The sequence below is a fragment of the Mycetomoellerius zeteki genome, unplaced genomic scaffold (genome assembly GCF_001594055.1).
Source record: "Mycetomoellerius zeteki isolate Tzet28-1 unplaced genomic scaffold, Tzet1.0 scaffold155, whole genome shotgun sequence".
Lineage (NCBI taxonomy): Eukaryota > Metazoa > Arthropoda > Insecta > Hymenoptera > Formicidae > Mycetomoellerius > Mycetomoellerius zeteki.
This window is the reverse complement of record NW_017256500.1, coordinates 1,051,206-1,072,141: the sequence shown is the minus strand read 5'-3', so window position 1 is coordinate 1,072,141 and position 20,936 is coordinate 1,051,206. Positions and strand designations below refer to the sequence as shown.

General features: G+C 30.3%; 3 protein-coding genes across 4 annotated transcripts; 2 read left to right on the top strand and 1 right to left on the bottom strand.

The window, feature by feature from the left end:
* Window positions 1-44: 44 nt before the first annotated feature.
* Window positions 45-2,101, bottom strand: Urod (uroporphyrinogen decarboxylase). 2 transcript variants are annotated; one of them, XM_018444849.1, is made up of 7 exons: window positions 1,964-2,101; window positions 1,533-1,869; window positions 1,262-1,420; window positions 949-1,110; window positions 690-827; window positions 423-596; window positions 45-226 (listed from the first exon to the last, which is right to left on the bottom strand). In XM_018444849.1, exons 2-7 carry the CDS (start codon window positions 1,827-1,829, stop codon window positions 86-88), a joined length of 1,071 nt encoding a protein of 356 aa, XP_018300351.1. In that variant the 5' UTR covers window positions 1,830-1,869; window positions 1,964-2,101; the 3' UTR covers window positions 45-85. The 2 variants fall into 2 exon arrangements, with proteins under 2 accessions (XP_018300351.1, XP_018300350.1); XM_018444848.1 differs by lacking the exon at window positions 1,964-2,101 and having other exon boundaries at window positions 1,533-1,895.
* A 1,494-nt stretch (window positions 2,102-3,595) lies between these two features.
* On the top strand, window positions 3,596-7,074 carry LOC108720701 (uncharacterized). Its single transcript, XM_018444835.1, has 8 exons — window positions 3,596-4,178; window positions 4,293-4,496; window positions 4,620-4,791; window positions 4,870-5,215; window positions 5,290-5,736; window positions 5,826-6,174; window positions 6,344-6,675; window positions 6,793-7,074. The coding sequence occupies exons 1-8, from the start codon at window positions 4,017-4,019 to the stop codon at window positions 6,965-6,967; spliced, it is 2,187 nt and encodes a 728-aa protein (XP_018300337.1). The 5' UTR covers window positions 3,596-4,016; the 3' UTR covers window positions 6,968-7,074.
* A 3,621-nt stretch (window positions 7,075-10,695) lies between these two features.
* Window positions 10,696-17,520, top strand: LOC108720683 (protein fem-1 homolog B). Its single transcript, XM_018444807.1, has 10 exons — window positions 10,696-11,205; window positions 13,467-13,644; window positions 13,721-13,938; window positions 14,035-14,375; window positions 14,446-14,606; window positions 14,688-14,992; window positions 16,563-16,789; window positions 16,866-16,982; window positions 17,057-17,163; window positions 17,252-17,520. Exons 1-10 carry the CDS (start codon window positions 11,059-11,061, stop codon window positions 17,407-17,409), a joined length of 1,959 nt encoding a protein of 652 aa, XP_018300309.1. The 5' UTR covers window positions 10,696-11,058; the 3' UTR covers window positions 17,410-17,520.
* The last annotated feature ends 3,416 nt before the right edge of the window (window positions 17,521-20,936 follow it).

Genomic DNA, 20,936 nt, shown 5'->3' with positions numbered 1-20,936 from the left:
AAAAGATGAAACAATGTTATGTATTTAATAATTGTAATCGTTTATAACAACTGGATAGTAAATGCTTTGATTATAAAATATATACTTATACAGAGTGCACTCCTTTAATAAACGCCTCCATGGATGAAATCGGAGTATCCGGTAAAATGCCATGTCCCAAATTAGCAATATATCGAGTTTTACCAAAATTTGACACCATTTTTTGTGCACGATCGACGATTTCATCCTAAAGACAATATAATGAATAAATTCAATTTTATTTTTATATGTGTAAATATTTCTCGATTGGTGATTACTAGCAGTACCGTTACTATTATTACTCTAATTACTATATTTTTCAGTAAGCATGTATAAAAGTTAATATAAAATAATTATATTTAAAAAAAATTGAAATTATAATTTTTTAAAAAGAGATAACATACCTGTGAAGAATACATTGCACAAGGATCCATATTACCTTGTAATGTAACATTAGCACCAAGTTGTTTTCTGGCTTCTATAGGATCTACAGTCCAATCAAGACCTATAACTTCATAACTCTGATCCATCGTAAGAATTTTTAAAGAATTCATGGTTGCGCCTTTTGGAAAAGCAATCTAGAAATACGTTTGATTTTTATATATAATTTATCTATTTGATTTGTAAAGTAATTTTTTGCTGGTAAGAGATAGTTATGAAAAACATTTTACCATAGGCACTTCTGGAATATTTGCTTCTTTCAGTTGCTTTCGTACACGTTCGCTAATTTGTTTGAGATATTTAAAAGAATAATTTGTAAATAATGCATCGTTCAAATAATCTCCATTGCTTTCAAAAACTTGAAGTAACTTGAAAAAAGGGTATAATGGTTATTGCTTTTGAGTTACGTCATTATATACTACATATATACATAACATATTTTAAGAGTTCTCTCCTACAAAAGAAAAAACTATACTTTTAATTATATACCTGAGCACCAGCTTTCACTTGCATTACTAAGTAATCCACAATAACATCTGTAATCATCTGTAACAATTTATGAGTTTCTTCTGGATACTTATATAACCAGGATCTCGCTTTTGCCATTGTAGAACTGCCTCCTCCTTGAATCATGTAACCCATCAGAGTCCACTGTGTGTGAAACAAATTAACTATTTTATATTAACATATAATATATAAGTACATTAATATGTAATATACAATAAAAATAAATATCCTTGTATCAAAGAAATTCATAATTAGTATTATATTTTGGTTTTTTGGATAATATTAAAATACTTACAGGAGCTCCAGTAAATCCTATCAATGGCACTCTGCCATTCAACTTGTGTCGAGTTAATGTTATAGCATCTCCAACATACTTTAAAGCTTCATTCACATTTGGTTGCACGAGTCGTGATAAATCATTGGGACCAGCTAAGGGCTGAGGCAAGACTGGACCCTAACAGATACTTCTTATTTATAGAGAATAAAGAGACAATAATGAATATGGAGTACATTAATGAATATCACTTGATCGTTATGTGAAAATACGTAATTGAGAAAGTGCTTACTATTCCTGGTGCCATCTCAACTTTCAAGCCCATCGCCTGAGGGATCACCAGGATATCTGAGAATATTATACTGGCATCGAGATCGAAACGTTCTATCGGCTGTAAAGTCACCTGACATGCCAATTCAGGAGTTTGGCAAACTGTGAAAAAATCATGCTGAGCTCTTACTTCTTGAAACTCCGGAAGGTACCTTCCTGCTTGTCTCATAACCCAAACTGGAATTCTGTCAACTGGCTCCCCACGTGCCGCCTTGAGTATCCGGTCATTTTTCAAAGGCGGAAAATTGTGCTCAATCATTCTGATATTCCTCTGATTTACGTTTTCCAGAGTTTTATTCCTGAATAATGCAATAATATTCCTCATGTTTTTATCTAAAGTTCTTTTTTTCCTATTTTAGATTACAATTATAGTAACTCGCAGAAAATACATACAGTACTTAGTTTCAGTTGTTACGAAGCACACAGTAATTTTCTGCCGATATATTTGCTACTTCATTCACTATTTGTGAATTCAGTACGAAATTTGACGATAAAAACTATCCGTGATAGATCTGTCCTTCGTAGCTACACTATGTTGTACTTTCTGCACTTAAAATGAAACAGTCATGATTAGAAAGAAAAGATTTGAAAAGAAAAAGAAAAAGATAAACAAACCGAAAAGTTCAATTGCAAAAAACAAATCTGTTCATCTAGTCATTTAATTTTTTACTTTACATCTTAATTTAATCAATTTAATGCAATAGATGTGACGTAAAAAATTATCCTTCAGATATAAAAACTTCCTAAGGCTACCAATCGCATGTGTTTTTTGATTACAGATACAGATTTGTTCTTTGTGGTTGCACACTTATGTTACACTTTTACATTTCAAGTAAAACAAATGTATAAACAAAGAATATATTTATTAATTCAACGCATTAAAAGAGCTGAGTTTTTTTTTATTACGACATTATAAATATGTAAATCTCAGCTTCTCAGCTGAGAGAAGAAAGAACAACGTTACTGATAGAAAAATTTTAGAGGCTTAGGGCCATTGTCATCAAGCTCGTAAATTGCACAAAATTAAAAATAATTAATATTTATTAATATTTTAATAATGTTTCAGGAATATTAAAATATAATACCTAGGTTTATTATTATATATAAGTGGACATATAACCTCTAGAATACTCCTGTAATATTAAAAAAATATTTATGATATTTTCGAAATATTATAATAACATTATTTTAATTTTTTTTAATAATATTCATGTAACATTCTAGGAACATTTTGCGCTTATAGGGCAGTGGTCCTTATAATAAGAGGTTTATGTGCTTATAATAAAATTATTAATGAAGTTGAACGATCTCTCTAAATATATCAATAATTGGAATTTTTTCAATAAAAAAATTGTCAAACCCTATAAGCGCATAATATTATTTAATATTAAATAATATTATGCGCTTATAGGGTTTGACAATTTTTTTATTGGCTGGAGCGTATATATGGTGGGAGGCAATTAGGTCCTCATTTGTCTGTGTTGACCAATCATAGGTCTGTTCGCGTTGCATGAAATCCCCAAATATTTTTGCACTTAAAATGAGATAGATATATATTTGGCCTTGAAAAGAGAGAAAGCGAAGATGTCGAGTGCCAAAAGTGTAAGCAACGCGACAGACTTAATGAATGCGCAAATGTAATTTTTGAGATTAAATGACGTGTGTACTAAAGTAAAGCATTTTCTTATATATTTTATATATTTATATCGAATGGTTAAATCTGCAAAATTGGAAATTGAGCCAAAATTAATATACTATCGCTTTAATCAGAATTCTAATTTTCGAAATTTTAATTTAATCAATCCAAAGTACAATCTTTTGATAATTTTGATAATTTGAATCATATATCTTGGATCATATATATATATTATATATATATTACTAAAATTTCTCTAAATATTTATATGAACATTTATACATCATATAATATATATATAACTTGATGACATATTTCTTATGTCAACGCTATTTTCGTCTTATTTCACATTTATCAGATTAAATTGTTGAATATGAATTGCGTCTTGTGTAACCTAGCCAGTTAGATCTACGGGTAAGAACCAATCATATTTGATTGATACTCAGTGATTATTCTGAACGCGACTGAAAGCAACCATTGTTTATTCTTTGCTGTCTTCTATGCTGAGAATGTCAAACCAACTTGAGAATTTCCTAATCAAAATTATTCGTGATATAAACCAAAGGACAAAGGTGACCTGTGCTGCATAAACAGAATCTGGATAGTATCTAGTATTATAGTATATATGTAAATTATAGAGACTAATCGTTGAAATGTAGCCCAATATCTGTGCTTGAAATTTGGCTATTTGGCACATATTCAGTAAAATATATTTTGTGCCGTGACTCAGTTGAACTTTTGGATTTCGGTCCGCAGTGTGTTTGATAAATCTTCGAAAAAAACTACGCAAACTTTTGTTTTACGAGACAGATGATGGATGACGTAAATATTAACGAAATATGTCTCGATAACATGGATGTTGATGTAAAAGTGGTACAGCTGGATGGAGATGAGGATGATTGGATAAAATTAAGCTGGATTATCGATCATAGTGATAATGGCAAAAATTTGCAATCACCAGAGACACAGAAGGTGAGTAATAATATTGCAGATATGATGTAATTAGAACTTGAATACTGTGCAGCCACAAGTAATATTAAAACAGAACTGAATCAATGAGATGCTTAACATTTTCTATTTGTGAAGGATTCAGATAATGAGATTGAACAAACGAAAGATAATGATAGTAAAGTATCGTGTACAAACACAGAATCAGAAGATATATCTGACGGTATATCAGTCATAACAGAGAGTGACACAGATGTTGTTAATACAAATCTCCAAATTTGTCAATTTAATCGTAAGCCATGCAAGTCTCTGCAAATGCTAGAAGTACAAACAAATAAACAGGTATTGTAATAATTGATATTCAGTTAAAACTTAGTATTCTTGCATTATCTGACAATAAGATTATATTCCAAATATCTTTAATGTTTTCTAAATGATAAGGTTTAAATCTCTTTTTTATTGTAGAAAGATATATGGAACATTCTTATCGCTTATGTGTTGGGTATAATTGTTGGTGTGACTCTTAGTTACTTTTTCACAATTCTTAAAACTTGTCCAGTCTCGAATGGAGTTGATGTTGAAAGCCTTAAGACTGCGAGTCATAACATTGTTAATACTTGCAAGGAATTGACAGATGGTAAAGATAAACAAAATGTTTTAAGGTCCAAGATCTATTGTAGATTTACATCATTTACATCATAATTCTTATTTTTAGTGAAAACTATGTTGAACGAAATTAAAGCACATATGCCAACTGATATAAAAATTACAGAACAAATTTTAACACAGTTTTCCGAGATTACTGATTCTTCTAATAAAACAAATAGTAAACCTGTTATAATTACCAAGGAATTTTTCAATTCTACTTCATATCCATTGGATCAACTTCAAAATTCTCTACATGTATTATCATCACTGACATTTATTTACGATGATAATAATTCTTTGAAAAATGACATAAATAAAACATTGGATATTGTAAATAATACAAAAGCGTTTTATGATACAATGATATTACTTAGGAACAACACACAAGTTGTGTTTGATCCTATTGTCTTAGAGTAAGTATCAGTAATAAACAGATATTTAATGTCTAGTGAATTATTGCATATTTAAGTTATTATATTATTTACAGCTTCTTGCAACACAACAGTGATAGAATGCATATTGCTTCTAAATCACTCCTTACTAATTTAGTAGAAAAAGTGAGCAAAGTTATATTAAAAGTGTATAATAAATATGCTAAAGAGAGACACAGATTGAGTAAAACATTGTGTTATTTAAAAAGTAAACTACCTGATGATAAACTTTTAGAACGATTGACCGAGAATAATCAGCTGTTTAAAGATCATGATAAATTTTGTCTCTCAAACTATACATCAAAAAATTTCGTTAGCAAAACGACTACAAAAGAAAATACAAAGACAAAAAATGTAAAGGAGCATATAAAAACCGATGATACAGTATTAAACACAAAGTATGATCAAAAGTATATTCATAAAATTCATGATAATGATAAAGAAGATTCTTTGAAAAATAAAAGAAATAAAAGACAAAATGTAGACAAATCTAGTACTATGAAGTAAGTATGTACTATAAATAATATACAATTTTTTTATTTATTATAAATTATTGCCGCGTGTAATTATAAACTGCTTTATCATATAACAGATTTTTACGACATGCCAGTCATGAGATACATAACACTTCTCAGTTACTTATCTCTAAGGTAGTAGAAAATATGAATAAATTAAGACATCAATTGAAAAAGAAATTACACCACTTGAAAAATATACTATATAATAATGAATTCTTAAAACAACTGATTGAGGATGACGAAGAAGACATTAAAGAATCAATTAAGTGTTGTGAAGGAAAGAATGATGACTTACGATCAGATGTAATATCAAAAAATAGTTTTGATAATATTTTAATGCAACTGAAAAATACATGTCCACTTTCCACTAATTATTGTCCAGAGTTTAATATTAACATGAGCATATTTGACACCATACCGACTGTAAGTTGTAAATCTGTGCAAAATTGTTTATTTCTCGTAATTTTTTAAATTGCAAGTGAATAAAGATCGTGAAAAGTGTATATACAAAATAGTAAATATATTTAGAAATTGTATTATATAATATACAAAATTTCTCATGTGATAAATATAAATTGTAAATTTGTTTCAGTATAAAACAAAGAATTACAAACATAAAAAATATGATACAAATAGCAAGAGAACTATAATGGATCACGAAAATTCTGCAAATATTTTGTCTGCCAAAGAAAAAAACAGACCAAAGAAAAAAGAATATTTTAAATCAAATGGCTTCACCAAAAATGTCATTAATGATAAAGCAAATTATGAAAAAAAATATATACCCTCTCAAAATAAAATAAAGAATCACATATCAGAGCACACTGTTAATTATCATACGTCTAAACATTCTTCGTTTGATAGTCGTACAATGAAGCAAGATAATCACTATATAAATACAAACGAAAGAAGTGATAACGAAAGGTAACTAATTTCCAACAAAATACAATTTATATAATATTGCAATCTATTACGAATTCAAATAACTTCATGCGCTTACAAATAATTATGATTTTTAAAAAGTAATGCTCTTTTGTGCAGATCTTACGAGTATAACAAGCATCGACAACCTGACGATTCAGATTGGTATTTTCGACGAGTTTTTTCCCGTAGAAATGCACGAAGACGTGCGAAACAGCCTAACGATTCGGATTGGTATTTTCGACGAGTTTATTCCCGTAATGCACGAAGACGTGCGAAAAATATATATCAATAGGATATCAAATGATTTTAGAAAAATCGTTGATGAATTATAAATTATTAACACAGACATACAGAGATGAAATATGTTTACATACAAATTCATGTGTGTGAAGAAAATATCCCATATAGCATATTCACATATTCTCAAATATTCCTTGAATATCCAAATGACCTTGTAAATATAGATATTGAAATATTTATTAATATTGACAGTTTTGCTCTGATATCAAAATATTTATACTGAAAAAAGAGAAATTCTTCTCTAAATAAAATAAAATTTCTTGAAATTACAAATATTGTGCCTCGTTAGAGAAAAGAAAATACAAAAAAATTATGTCTGAGAAAAATAGAATAAAATACTTATGATATATTTAATGTATGATACTGTATTTACTTGGAGTTTCTGAAATCTTTCCCTTTAAAAAATTATATTTTTTTAACGCACTGTATGTAACATGTGTATTTATATATAATTTTTTATACAAAAAAAATAAAATATTTAATGAATACTTGGAAACTTGATATAATGGATATTCAAGAATATTAGAAGTTCATAGAAATCATCTCTAAAATGATTGTGTAGTAACGATATGTGTGTGTGTTGTAGTGTCAGAATCTTTATTACAATGTGATATGAAAGGGTATGCATTTCAGGCAATTTGGAGAACAAGAATTATTGGTTTCATCTTTTTTATATTCAATTTTACTTATTGATCTAAAATATAGTCAAAATAATTCTGAAAAAATTTAAGATAGGTTTTAAACAGAAAAAAACAACGGTTGATTTTTGTCAATCGTTATACAAAATGTCGATCCATGTTAGCAAATTTCTCTTAATCTTATTAAAATTGTGGCTTTTACTAACACTAAAAAATAAATTAGTCATTCAGTCAATTTTGATTTTAGATAGAGAGTTCTGTTGCACGTGCGCGCGCGTGAAAAAATTTTTTTCAAATATTAGTAAAAAAGTAAGTACAAGCTATTTGTTTTTGGATTGAAAGGGACATTCACTGATATCTCAACAAAATGATAAAAGCAATCATTACTTTTTTCTAATTAAAATATGTTCCTTTTTCCCAAACATTAAGGCCGATATTCATAATCTTTTGTTATATTTAAGATCGTCTAAGTATAATCTTAAATATAAGTAGTCCATTTTTATTTCAAGACTGTTTTAAGTAATATTTTTAGAAAACATTTTTTTAAGACTTGGATGCTAATAATGTGTTCTATAAAAATATTGACTTAGGAATATTTTATTATAATTTTCAGATTTATCAGATAAAATTAAATAAAAAAGATGAATTTAGCGTGCTCCCTGCATGCTCTCCAAAATGCATATTCCCTTTTGTTGCGTTTGCCATTAATGAATCTCATTAGTAGTAAAAGATTAGAGGGTGGCTTATTGTAGATAGGATCTCCGAATTTAGTCTCGCGCAAATACGCGTAATTGGCGCGCATGAAAGAGTTTTATACATGTCAATGATGCTGTGATTGTACCAAGTGGTTATCGACGAGAAAACGGCATTCACAAAGCCTTGTCTGTTTAATAGTTAGGGTACGTTCACACCTTGACAGAAAAGCAGAAAGCAGAAAAGCAGCAGCCAATTAGAACTCACGCTAAATTGCTGTGTTGATGACAGGACTCAAGAATACACAAGTTACAATTTTGAACAAGCGAAGCCTCTGGCTGCCCGAGGAAATTGTGGATCCTCTTTTCGCATGGTACTGTGACTTCATAGTGGATTGGAAATAGGAATGTTAAGAAGAAGAAGAATTCGGCGCTGGTAGTAAGTAGTACAGAATAAGTCATAATTGTCGACTATCAGCGCGAATTCTTAAGGTCCTTGTTTGGTTTTCCGACCCACTATGAAAAATCACAGTACTATACGATCGACTGCTGCTTTTCTGCTTTCCATTTTTCTGTCAAGGTGTGAACGCGTCCTTATCTTAAGCTGGGTCGCGTCTGTGACAGTTGCCCATATTTAATAATTTATCATCCCGCGTGGAAGAGTAGAAGATATATGTTTAGATAAGAGAAGAAAAAAGAGAAAATATACTTTTATAATAAATAAATATATACTATTTACAGTTATATATATATTTTTTTAGTTACCTTTTAACAATTTTTATGATGTGTTAATAAATACATATAAATAACAATGAAAGAACGTTTGCAGCTATCCGCATATGTGTGCATCCAGAATGAAAAATATAGCGACAGATATATTACAGAAGTATTATGTATATAGAAATAAAAGTTACAATAAAAAGTACAATAAAAATTAAATGAATAGTTTTAAGTTCTAATGTCTGAAAATAATAAAGATTGACTCTGTTAAAATGATTGCAATTTAATTACAATGCGGCAAGTATCAAGTAGAAAATAAGTTTAGTGAGTCGCTCGCAGTAGATTCAAGTATATATTAATTTTACGTTCGATAATTTATATTTATAGAGTTTATTAATTTATGAAAGTTTATAAAAATTCTATACAAATAAATTTTGAAGTTTGAAAGTTTTCGATTTGATTTCTAATGTATATGAAGTTATCCTATCATTGAAAATTTTGTTAAAGATATATTTTCATAAAGAATCTCTCGTACATTGCGGGTAAAATTTTACGTTACGATATCTGCGCATTTTCGCGAGATACGCAATAAGTTCGCATATAAATATATATCGGTTGCAATATCATCAACAGCATCATTTCTCGTTTTCTTTTGCCGAGGTAAAATTTAGAAGCAGTATTCAAAACTTTAATAAAATCCGAGTTTATATTCAATATTATTTTATAAGTCTGTTTTGAGATGATTTTCAGATTCCATCTAGACAAAGAAAATGTAGCATCAATTTAGATAATCATATACATGTATTTAAGATGATTTTAACCATCTGCTAGCAACATGGAATTTTAATTCTTTCATTGCAGCAATATTTGATTATATAAAAATCTAAACAAAAATCTAATATTTGTCAAAGAATTTAACAAATTTTTACAATCATAAAAATCGGATTATATTTTATTTGTACAGATTTAAATATGTTCACCAAAATTCACAATAAAAGTATCGAAGGTGTCTTTAAAGACTTGATTCATGTCAGCGGAGAATTAATAAATAAACATAAGATCACAAGAGATCGATTATATATATCTTCAAATAAGCTGACAAATAAAAAAATGAGCAAATTCATTAGAATATTTATAATTTCATTGATCGTCGCATTATGCCCGTTTCTACCACAATGTAGTTTAATTTTAACCTTGAGTCAACTAACTCTTCATCTTTTTTAAATTCTAAGTAGAAAAAGATGAAGAACAAGTTGAACCGAGATTAAAATTAAAAATGGAAATTTGCTCACTTTTATAATTTTCAAGATGCATAATTGTTTCCAAGATTTTATAAATATCACTTCATAATTCATATTGCGGAAAATCGCAATTTGCGCGAATTTTCATCGCAAGTTCCGCTGGTGAGAACAAACGTCGCGTCGTCATTGGCTGATTCATATGGATTACGTTAAAAAGCCCAATCAACGCCTTCTGCGTGAAGAAGCGATTGTCGTCGATCGCAATTCGCAACGTCACGATATGACGTTCTGTGACGTGTCCAGCGCACATTCGTCGGATCCGTCGGTGATCGGAAGCGAGCAAATGGAGCAAGTGTTTCCGCAAGTTCTCTGAAAGTAAACAACACGGTCGCGACGATTCGTTCGGCGAACTGCTGAGCTTTCAAACGAGAGGCACGCGATCGCGAACGGGGTCCAGTCGCCGCACTCGCCTCATACCAACGTTTGTTGTTGATGTAGCATGTCGTAGCGACAAAGAGGCTCGCGGCGCCGCGTAAAAACCGCTTTGTCGCGGTTTATTTTTGCATTCGAAATCGCTATACTTTTGCGTGCAACACAATCTTAAAATAGATCACGACGACGACGACGGCGGCGGCGAAGGCGACAGTGACGATGGTAACGTGCGATGTATTTTCCGCGCACTGATGACGAGCGAGGAACATGAGTTTTGAGGTTACCACGTCTCTGAGTGAGCTCAGCTGATTCTTTTCCTGAACCGCCTGAACGTTGCTCGGGCACGAGCCACTCGCGAGGATGGACACTGCTTGCGAGATAATCGACGAGCCCCAGCAGTCGCTGGTCAAACGAATTTATTATTCGGCAAGGGACGGAATGGCAATCGCTCTTTATACCCTGCTGAATGACAAGTCTGACGCCGAAGTCGATTGTTTGATTAACCAGGTAAACCATAATATTTTGTTGCGTCACCTTTCACTTCTTTTCATTTGGAACTGTGTTCCAAAATTCACTGCCTTAGTGCTGAAAATGTATAATACACGTGACGTAAACCGTAGATTTTCAGCGCTGGCAGCGAATTTTGGAATACAGCCTTCATCACTCGCGAAATCACACTCTGTTCATTCTGACAAAATCAAAAACACTTGATTAATCGCGGATAAATATTGACCTTCGTCCTGTTATTTCCTGTTAGAAAATTGCAATTGCAATAAGTATTATTAAAAATAATAAATTACTATTTACAGGATGTTTCATTTAACGATAATGGAGGTAAGTAAGTATTTGGAAAGTATGTATATTTCTTTTTATCAAAAGATATATCGAATAAAAGTATGGTGTAGAGGGAGACTTATTGTCTCCTTTAATACTAAACAACTTTAATTTAGAATGTCTTTTGGTAAAATTACATAATTGAAATAATTACTTGTTAAAATGAATCACCCTGTATATAATTATTTGATGTTTTTTATTCAATTAGTATTTGATTCCTCTTCTTACACAGAAAGAAAGGAGTAATATGAGGCATTTTAAAATAATTTCAAAGTTATGCATATGTTACGTTAAAAGCATAAAATCCATTGATTTTAGACACTTTATTAATGGATATATATATAATAATTTAAGAAAGAGATGTAGAGGGGAAAAGAAAAAATGAAAAATGTGTTCACTATTGCTAGCAAACATAATGCCTATTTTCATCAGATTAACTTTCATAGATTAACTTTAATTTCGAATTAACTTACTCTTTATTTTTTTTTAGTTATAAGAATTAGAAAAAGATGAAACATAAGTTGTATCAAAATTAAAATTAATTACATTAAAATTAATTGATGAAAACAGACATTAGTAACACAAATCCACAAACATTGTTTTTTCCATTTTGCAATTCCATGAATAACAAAAATGAACAATACTTGTATTGATTTGTGTCACCAAATTGAATGCACCTATATACATGTATTAACAGTGTATATGTGTACTTACTAAACACTTCAATAAGACTAATGTAAATTCTTTGCAAATATTTTATCAACAACAGGTTTGTTAATTGAACTACAAGCGGTTTGATATATATTTTTATTTAATTAAAATAAAGAGACACAAAAGAATGGATTATACAGTATGATTTTTGGTTATACTTAAAATAAATAGTTAAGAAAATTAGACACACAGAATTTTTCAAGAACTAACAAATATTCTTTTTTATAAAATAGTTTTATTTATTGCAAACAATGGTATTTTGAATTGTATGTTGTCTACATTTAAATTGAAATATTAAATCCATATGTTTACTAATTAACATAGGTATATGTTTATTGATAAACTTAATATTATTTTGTTTTTTGAATTATTTTACTGTTAATATAAATTTTTAGTAAGTGTACATTTACTGATTTCACGTTTTTATTATGATATATATAGATATTCTTTGTCTAGAGAACAAAGTTCTAGACAAAGAATATCCGTAAAACTATGAATAGTAATAAAACTATGAAAAGTATTACAATTTTTAACTTAATTTCTTATTATATTTCATACTCGATTGCAGTTTCTGATTTAAAATAATTAAGTAGGATATTACTTAGATTTACAGTATCAATAATAACATATTATATTACTTATTTTGATAATATAATTAAAGTTTCCTGACTAAATTGTTCTTATATAAATATAAATTGCATCTGTGTCATGATACCCACAAAGAATTATTCAGGACAACTTGCAACACTTGTTTAGATATATGCATACACAAAGAAAGCTGTGGAGATGTTATTTATAATGTAAGTTATAAGATTTTAAATTCTTTTTATATTATAAACACTATTGTTATATGAATATTAATTTTATAAACCTTTATGGAAGTTATATATATAAAATACTATATAATTTCTCAAATGTTATTTTTTAATTTAAATATATGACATAGTTAATTTTTTCTTATTAAATAAGCAACTTATTAAATAATAAAAAATAATTTGTTGCAAATTGTGTTTGTATAACAATGGCTGCGTTCAGGAGAAAAATCAACTTTGCAACTGTTGTAAAATTAATTCTTTAATTGATTGATCTTGCCCTTAGTTCCTCACTGGATCTAAATGTATAAACCAATCCTATTTAAGAATTTTACAACAGTTGCGAAGCTGTTTTTTTTTTCTGCTGAACACAGTCAATATTTAGATTTGTATTTGAATTTATATTTACAGAAAGTTTTAGAAGATGACGGACAAAGGTGCACACCTTTAATAGTTGCCGCGCGCTATGGGCATAACAAAGTAGTCAGAATGTTGCTTGACAAGTTTAAACCTGATTTAGAACAGGAAGGAACGGTGAAATTCAACGGATACGTTATCGAAGGAGCTTCTGCGCTTTGGGCTGCAGCAGGTATATCAAAAGAATAATATATATAAACAGAATATTGTAATAATTTTGTAGCGCTAATGATCCATGTCGATTTTAGGAGCAGGACACTTAAACGTTCTTAAAACTCTCGTGAAGGCAGGAGCAAATGTCAACCATACAACGAAAACTAATTCTACCCCGCTTCGAGCGGCATGTTTTAATGGACGTTTGGACATTGTTAAATATTTGATCAATCATCAAGCTGATATAAATATTCCCAATATGTTTAACAATACTTGCCTCATGATAGCATCGTACAAGGGACATTTGGATATTGTGAGTATGCTCATATTACAAAAACGCCATTGCTCGTCGTGTGTTTATTATGCAATCATTGTTACATAAATTTTTCCAATTTTTTCTGTGATTCAGGTTAATTTTCTATTAGACAAAGCGGCAGATCCGAACAAGAAAGCATATTGTGGTGCAACGGCATTGCATTTTGCTGCCGAATGTGGACACAATGCTATCGTGTACGAGCTGTTAAAGTATGGAACGCAAATGACGAAGAATGTGAGTGGTATGACGCCTTTAATAACGGCTGCCGAACGGACGCGCGAAGAAGTCGTTGAATATCTAGTAAAAAGGCCAGAAGTGTCAAAGGAAGAAAAAATAGATGCTTATGAGCTACTTGGAGCATCGTACGCTAATGATAAAGATAATTATAGTCTAAATATGGCATACACGTATCTATGGAAGGCAATGCAATTAAGGTAAGAGAGTAAACATTTATTTCTATTTTACCGAGTCACTATTTTATGTTGCGTATTTTTCTCCTTCTAGGTATAGTGATACTGAAAATATTATACATAAGCAACTAGGTTCAACTGTGAAAGCATACGAGAACTGGAAAGAATGCGAAACAATAGAAAGTTTAGAAAGTATCAAATTCAATCCCAATGCTATACATATGGAATCGCTTGCTATTCGGGAGAGAATATTAGGTAAATATGTGTTTCATGCTTGTATTATAAAGTAAGACTGCGTTCGTTTTTTACAAAAACTAATATTTTTATGCTTTTCAGGCCTTCATAATCCAGAACTACCACATCCTATAGTATTCAGAGGCGCTATATTTGCGGATAACGCCAGATTTGATAGATGTATAGATCTGTGGCTGCACGCTTTGAAATTAAGACAACTCAATGATATATCCGTTGTAACAGATCTCCTTCGATTTGCGCAAGTTTTCTCACAAATGATACACGTGGGCGTCGATCTAGATATTTCTCAAGTGATAAATGTTCTGGAAGCAAGCGTAACAGAGTTGAATAGAAACAAGGTCAAAATCCAAAATCCGGATTCTAAGGATGACATCGATCAATGTGTTGTAAGTTCAATAAAAGAGACTTTGATTCATGAACTACATCTTACACTATAATCGTATGCATTACTGCATTAGTGACGCTTAGTGTGTCTGCACTCGACAATATGTTTTCCTGCGATATTTAAGGAACGTTCTTTTCGCTTGCATAGCTAATGGCAGGGTTGGTACAGAAAAACCTAGTTTACAAAAATCCAAGTACAAATTACAAAAACCCAAATGCATGTTAAATTGTTTTGTATAATATTAATATATCTTCGCAATTTTTAAACAAAAACTTAATAAACTAAAAAAAATGCTCGTGTTTTTTGACCTTTCTAACTACTAATTTTGCTTAGCAATCTCGAGCTAGATATTTTATTTTTATATATTTCAATTCATTTATGTTATATTTAATTATAACATTAATTAAACATTGGAAAGAAAGATATGAAGTCGTATTACAGGTTGAACATAATACATTTAACATTACGAATAAAATTATATAAAATTGATAAATTTTTAACGCCATCAAGTGAATTTAACTATTTCGTCGTTGGATGGCGAGAAAAAGCAATCTTTTTCGAAAATTTTCAAAAGAAATCGAATAATGTTTTACCAAATCATTCCAAACATGCTGTGGTAATACGTTTGATAAATTAAATGATAAAAACATTAATTGTCTATTAAGAGAATGTATTGATCTATGTAAATCAAATATTTCTAATTAAAAATTTTTTTCTTTGAATGATATAGTATCTTATTTAATTTTTGATTCGTCTTATAATGTTTAAATTGTAAGTTGTGAAAGAAATTATTAGAAAAATGTGATAGAAAAACATTATTAGAAATACATAATTTTAAAAATGTACCTATGATATGGCTCTTATAAGTTTACAATTAATATCAATCCAACGTTTCAAAGTTAAAGCCTCATGATCACCGAGATGTTGGTAAATGAAATCAAGATAACGATGAAATTTAAATGGAAAGTTATTAGAACGCATTGTACGACCCGCGTGCAAATAAATGGAAATGTGTAAAATATCTAGCTCGAGATTGTTAAGCAAAAATTAGTAGTTAGTAAGGTCAAAAAACACGAGCAATGTTTATTGGATCTTTAAAAATACACTACTTTATTACAACATACATTAAGAATTAAACTAGTTTTTTATCTATAAATTAATCGGAAACTTGCTGCAATGATTGTTTAACATAAATGATATTAATGAAATGTTGATCCTAAATCCTGGTAATATCTGTTGGACGACTTTTTGAGATTATGTTTTTGTCGAACAGATACTATGCTTTTAAAACAATAGATGACTGCTACTAGAGTCCTAGAACAAAAACCCACAAACCACAAAAACCCCCAAAATTTAGGTTTTTCTGGAAAAAACTGGGTTTTGCTAACCCTGGCTAATGGCATAGTTCAACTGCTTATGTTAGCAAAAAACAAAAACAATAGGTGAATTACAAGTCGTGAAGTATTTTTATAAATATGTCGACATAATAGACATTAGTGCATGCGACTATATCATATTACTGTGACAAACAAAAACATATCTCTATATATTTAGAAATAATGTCTTCATAGGACGAGATGGAATCGAATATTACAACAACTCTATATATTTTAACGATTCTGACAAAACTAATGACTCTTAATGGAAACAGTGATGAATCAGATTTGACACAAGCACATCATCTAGTACACAAATTATGCGCATTAAAAGTATGTTTGAAAGATGGGCAGACTTTACTACATCTTGCTGTGAATGTTGAAACTCCTGTCGACGATTTTCATACTAACGATGTCTGCAAGTATGTCAAAATGCCATATTAAAATAGCATTAGTAACCAAGATTAGCATTGAACAAATTATTTGTGTGGTTTCCAGATTTCCGTGTGCAGCTACAGCACGATTATTGATTCGCTGTGGTGCTGACATAAACGCGATGGATAGCGAAAGAAATACTCCGCTTCACGTTATTGTTGGTTACAGTAAAGCAATTAGGTGTGCTGTTAAAATAAATAATATCCAACTTTATACCGATACAGATTTAATAATTTTTTAAATATTTTTTTCAGCGATTTTGCGACCTTACATTCAATTATAATAGATCTGATTGAAGCTGGAGCACATATGGATACTGTAAATAATAGAGGTCATACTCCGTACGATGCGGTTACTACGGGTAAATTTGCAAATTTTATTACTGATTTGCGTATTTCGCTGCTGCGTTATCATATGATTATTTGGCCAAAATTCAATTTCTATTTCAGGTGTAGCTAAAATAATATTACGTACTCGAACCAAATTGTCCTTAACGTGTATGGCAGCCAAAGCAATTAAGACTTATGACCTACCGTATCGTGGTAACGTTCCACGTTCACTTGAAAGTTTTATAGAACTTCATGGGCCTGGACTTAATCAGAGTTGACAAGTCTTTAACATTGCCATAACAAATCGAAATTTTCTTGTACAAAGCATATCAATACTTAATAATATTTTTATATAAAAAATACGCTAAATATTCGAATAATCTAAAATTTTATCATAATTTAATCTACATGGAATTAAGATTTTAGATCTGGTGAAAGACACCGATGTGCGACTTAAACAAAATTGTACAAAAATTACACGCAAAAGATGTGTTTTACGATATATATATATGTATATATATATATATCATATATATATGTATATATATAAGATTGCTACAACTCTTATTCAACGATGCACTCTTGAGATAATGTTTCTTTTTATATTAAATATAATATATTTTTTAGATGATAAATAGTATTGATACATAAGCCGTATTCTAATATACATTGCTAGTTCTGAAAATCTATAGTTCATGTTATATATACTATAGATTTTCAGTACTGACAGTGTATATCGGAACACGGCTATAGTCGCTGCGTTATAAAGTATTTTAAATAATAATTAGCCATTGTGCATTCAATTTTTGCTGTCGTTTTCACCAATTTTAACTGTAATTACTGTGATAAATAAAATCAAATTAAATATACTTTTCAAGTTATACAAATTGTGTGTGAGTTTAGACTTTTTGCACGTATTGTTCGATTATGTGCTATTCCTCTTTGCTAAAGACGTCTGCTGTAATACGTTCTGGAAAAGTATAAAATATATATTTTCGTTATTGCTATATTAAATTTATTTAATATTTACACACGCACTCTCTGTATACAATCGTGTGAAACTAGGAAGATAATAGTAAAATATATAAGAATATACATATCGCACGATACTTTACAATATATTATTTACAATGTTTACACAGACTCGTTTATCTTATCTATTTTACACATTTTACAACGGCGCTCGCTTATCAATAACACTTCTGTACAAATATACACGTGTGTTCAAAATCTTTTGGCAAAAAGAAAAGAAAAAAAAAATAAATAGAGTAATCCTTAGGCAGGTACAATCTATTCGCGGCGGCAGGATTTACGTAGGCATGCATCCACTCGCGTCTAAAGAGACGGAATGCATCTTCGTTGCTCCGTGTTAGCGCGTAACCGGACATGCCGATTTACGCATCTAATTTGCTGCCCTGTCCCTTTAGTCCTTTTAAAACACTATGACAACATTGCGGAAACGTTAATGCGATCCAACGACCACGGTGAGGTACCCATTCATGTACATTTCCAGTACAAAAACGGTCAATGTTGCCTCGGTTGATACTTCATCGCGTGTAGAAGAGACATTTCTACATCGCTGAAAATACCATTAGTCAATTGCGTATTTCCGACACGTGATTTCATTGCTCACTTGCTGAAGTGTTACAATGTTTCTCGCAGTGTGATATGTTATAGTTAGTGATGCACAATATTTGCCGACGTTAATCGCTTCATATTGATATCGCGCTTATTTCCACACACACAGTTCATCTCATTTTCACAAATGTCTAATCGACATCTCTAACGCATTATGTGAGTTCGTGATTTCGCAAGTACATAAAAAGTTACATATCTCGCTTGTACATATTTTTATCACTCGATATAATTTGCGTTTAGAGATATGTTAAATTTAATTGATTGTTTTAATATCGCCGTTTAAAAACTCTTGTATCATGAAAGTTTGATAGATAAAATCGAGCGCGTTTAAAGTAAATAAATTCCAATTTATTTCAAAAGAAAACAAATATTTAAAGAGCAGTCGCTTTGATCGATGGAATGTTTTTAATCGAAGTTTCCATTGCATCGCAACGTATTTTTCTTCACGTATTTATTGAGGCAATGCATGTATCAATATACATATATATTATTATTCAACAATAATATATAAAGTATATTTCGCGGATTCTATTTGCATATTGAATTAAACATTACAATGACAGCTCTTTCTTTACGCGAATAATACATAATATACATCTTTCATAATTTATAAAACGGCGTTTTATTCCCTGATATGAATATATTAATACAATCGAATAAAAGTTAAATATGCGCGGTCAGATTGATTAGATAAGATTTATTACTTAAATTAGCGTTCTGCTAGGACTTGGCAGAATTTGTTCCGAAAACAATTTCATAAACAAAGAAATACAAAAACCGCTGATAAAAAATATAAATGAAAAATGCGAGTCACACGCGAAAACACTCGTGCATGCTTGTGTCCTTCGCATTACGAAGATCCGAACGATATATTTGGTGGATGTTAATTCGCAAAATTGTACTTCTCGGCCACCTTCTTAAATAGGAGTTATTCTTACCATCATTTTCTCAATTGGGCCTGCTAAACGAGTAGCTACTCTCATCGTCGCGTTCTCAATAAACTCTGACAATGACCCGGTAACTATCGCAATTGTCACTTGATTCTGTCACAATTCGCAGTTGAATTTAGTGACGATTAGAAGCTTAACGACGTCAACCGTTCTTGATTAACTCATATTTTTTAATAGATAGGCAATCAGATCAATCTATATTACGCCAAACTGATCCATTACAGTAGAAGCTCTCCATTTTGAGACAACTGCCCTCTTGTAAATTGAATATTTTTTTGTCTCTCACTGCACATACGCCATGTAACCACGTGGTCAGTATCATTAGAGCGAAAGTAAGAATCGACAAGTTATTTCAAAATGGAGGGATAACTCAATTCCGGCGATCTCAAAGAATGGAGAGATTCTATTCAAGAAAAAAATCTACTTAAGGAAAAAGAAAGTCAACATCGATCGTTACATTTCCGGTAGAAGTCAAAAGACTAAGACCTCTGTTTAAAACTGATCTATATCGAGATCTACTGAATGAATGCTATCTTTTAATCAGCGGTAATTATCTGTAGTTTATTTCCTTCATTTTAAATCAGCTAATTTCTTCTGAATTAGAATTTTTTCTCGTGCTACTTCTCGTTAATATTCGCATTTTCCACATATTACAAATGAATAAATAGTAGACATTGTAGGTAAAATCTTAAAAAAGAAAAAAAATATTTTCGATTTCGTAATCTTAAGATTAAAAGATCAATTTTTTTTATATTCGATTAAAGGTAATCTTCAATTTACAATTTTATATAAATAATGATTCAACAGAAAACATTCCTCGATGAATGCTTCCCAAATCAATCTCGTTACCGAATAGCAATATAATACCATTCGCGTTTATCTCTATTTTATTATCGTTTGTCATGTCTAGCGACAGATTATATTTATCATACACTATTCTTTGATAAATTCTGTCCTTTTTTCCTTTAAGAATATACAATTTACCATAACTTTACTCGTGTTTCATTCTAAGACTGCTTTCCTGTTAGGAAATACAGTCGACATAAATGTCGACTGTATTTCCTAAAAGTTTTATCCTTCCTGACATTCAATGAATAACAAAAATAGAATGACTTGTGTCGACTATCTCCTAAAAAAAATACAGTCAAAAATCATCTTTTTACATCCGTAAAAGTGGTAGCGAGCACATACAAAACTGTGAATCGGTTTGCGGCATG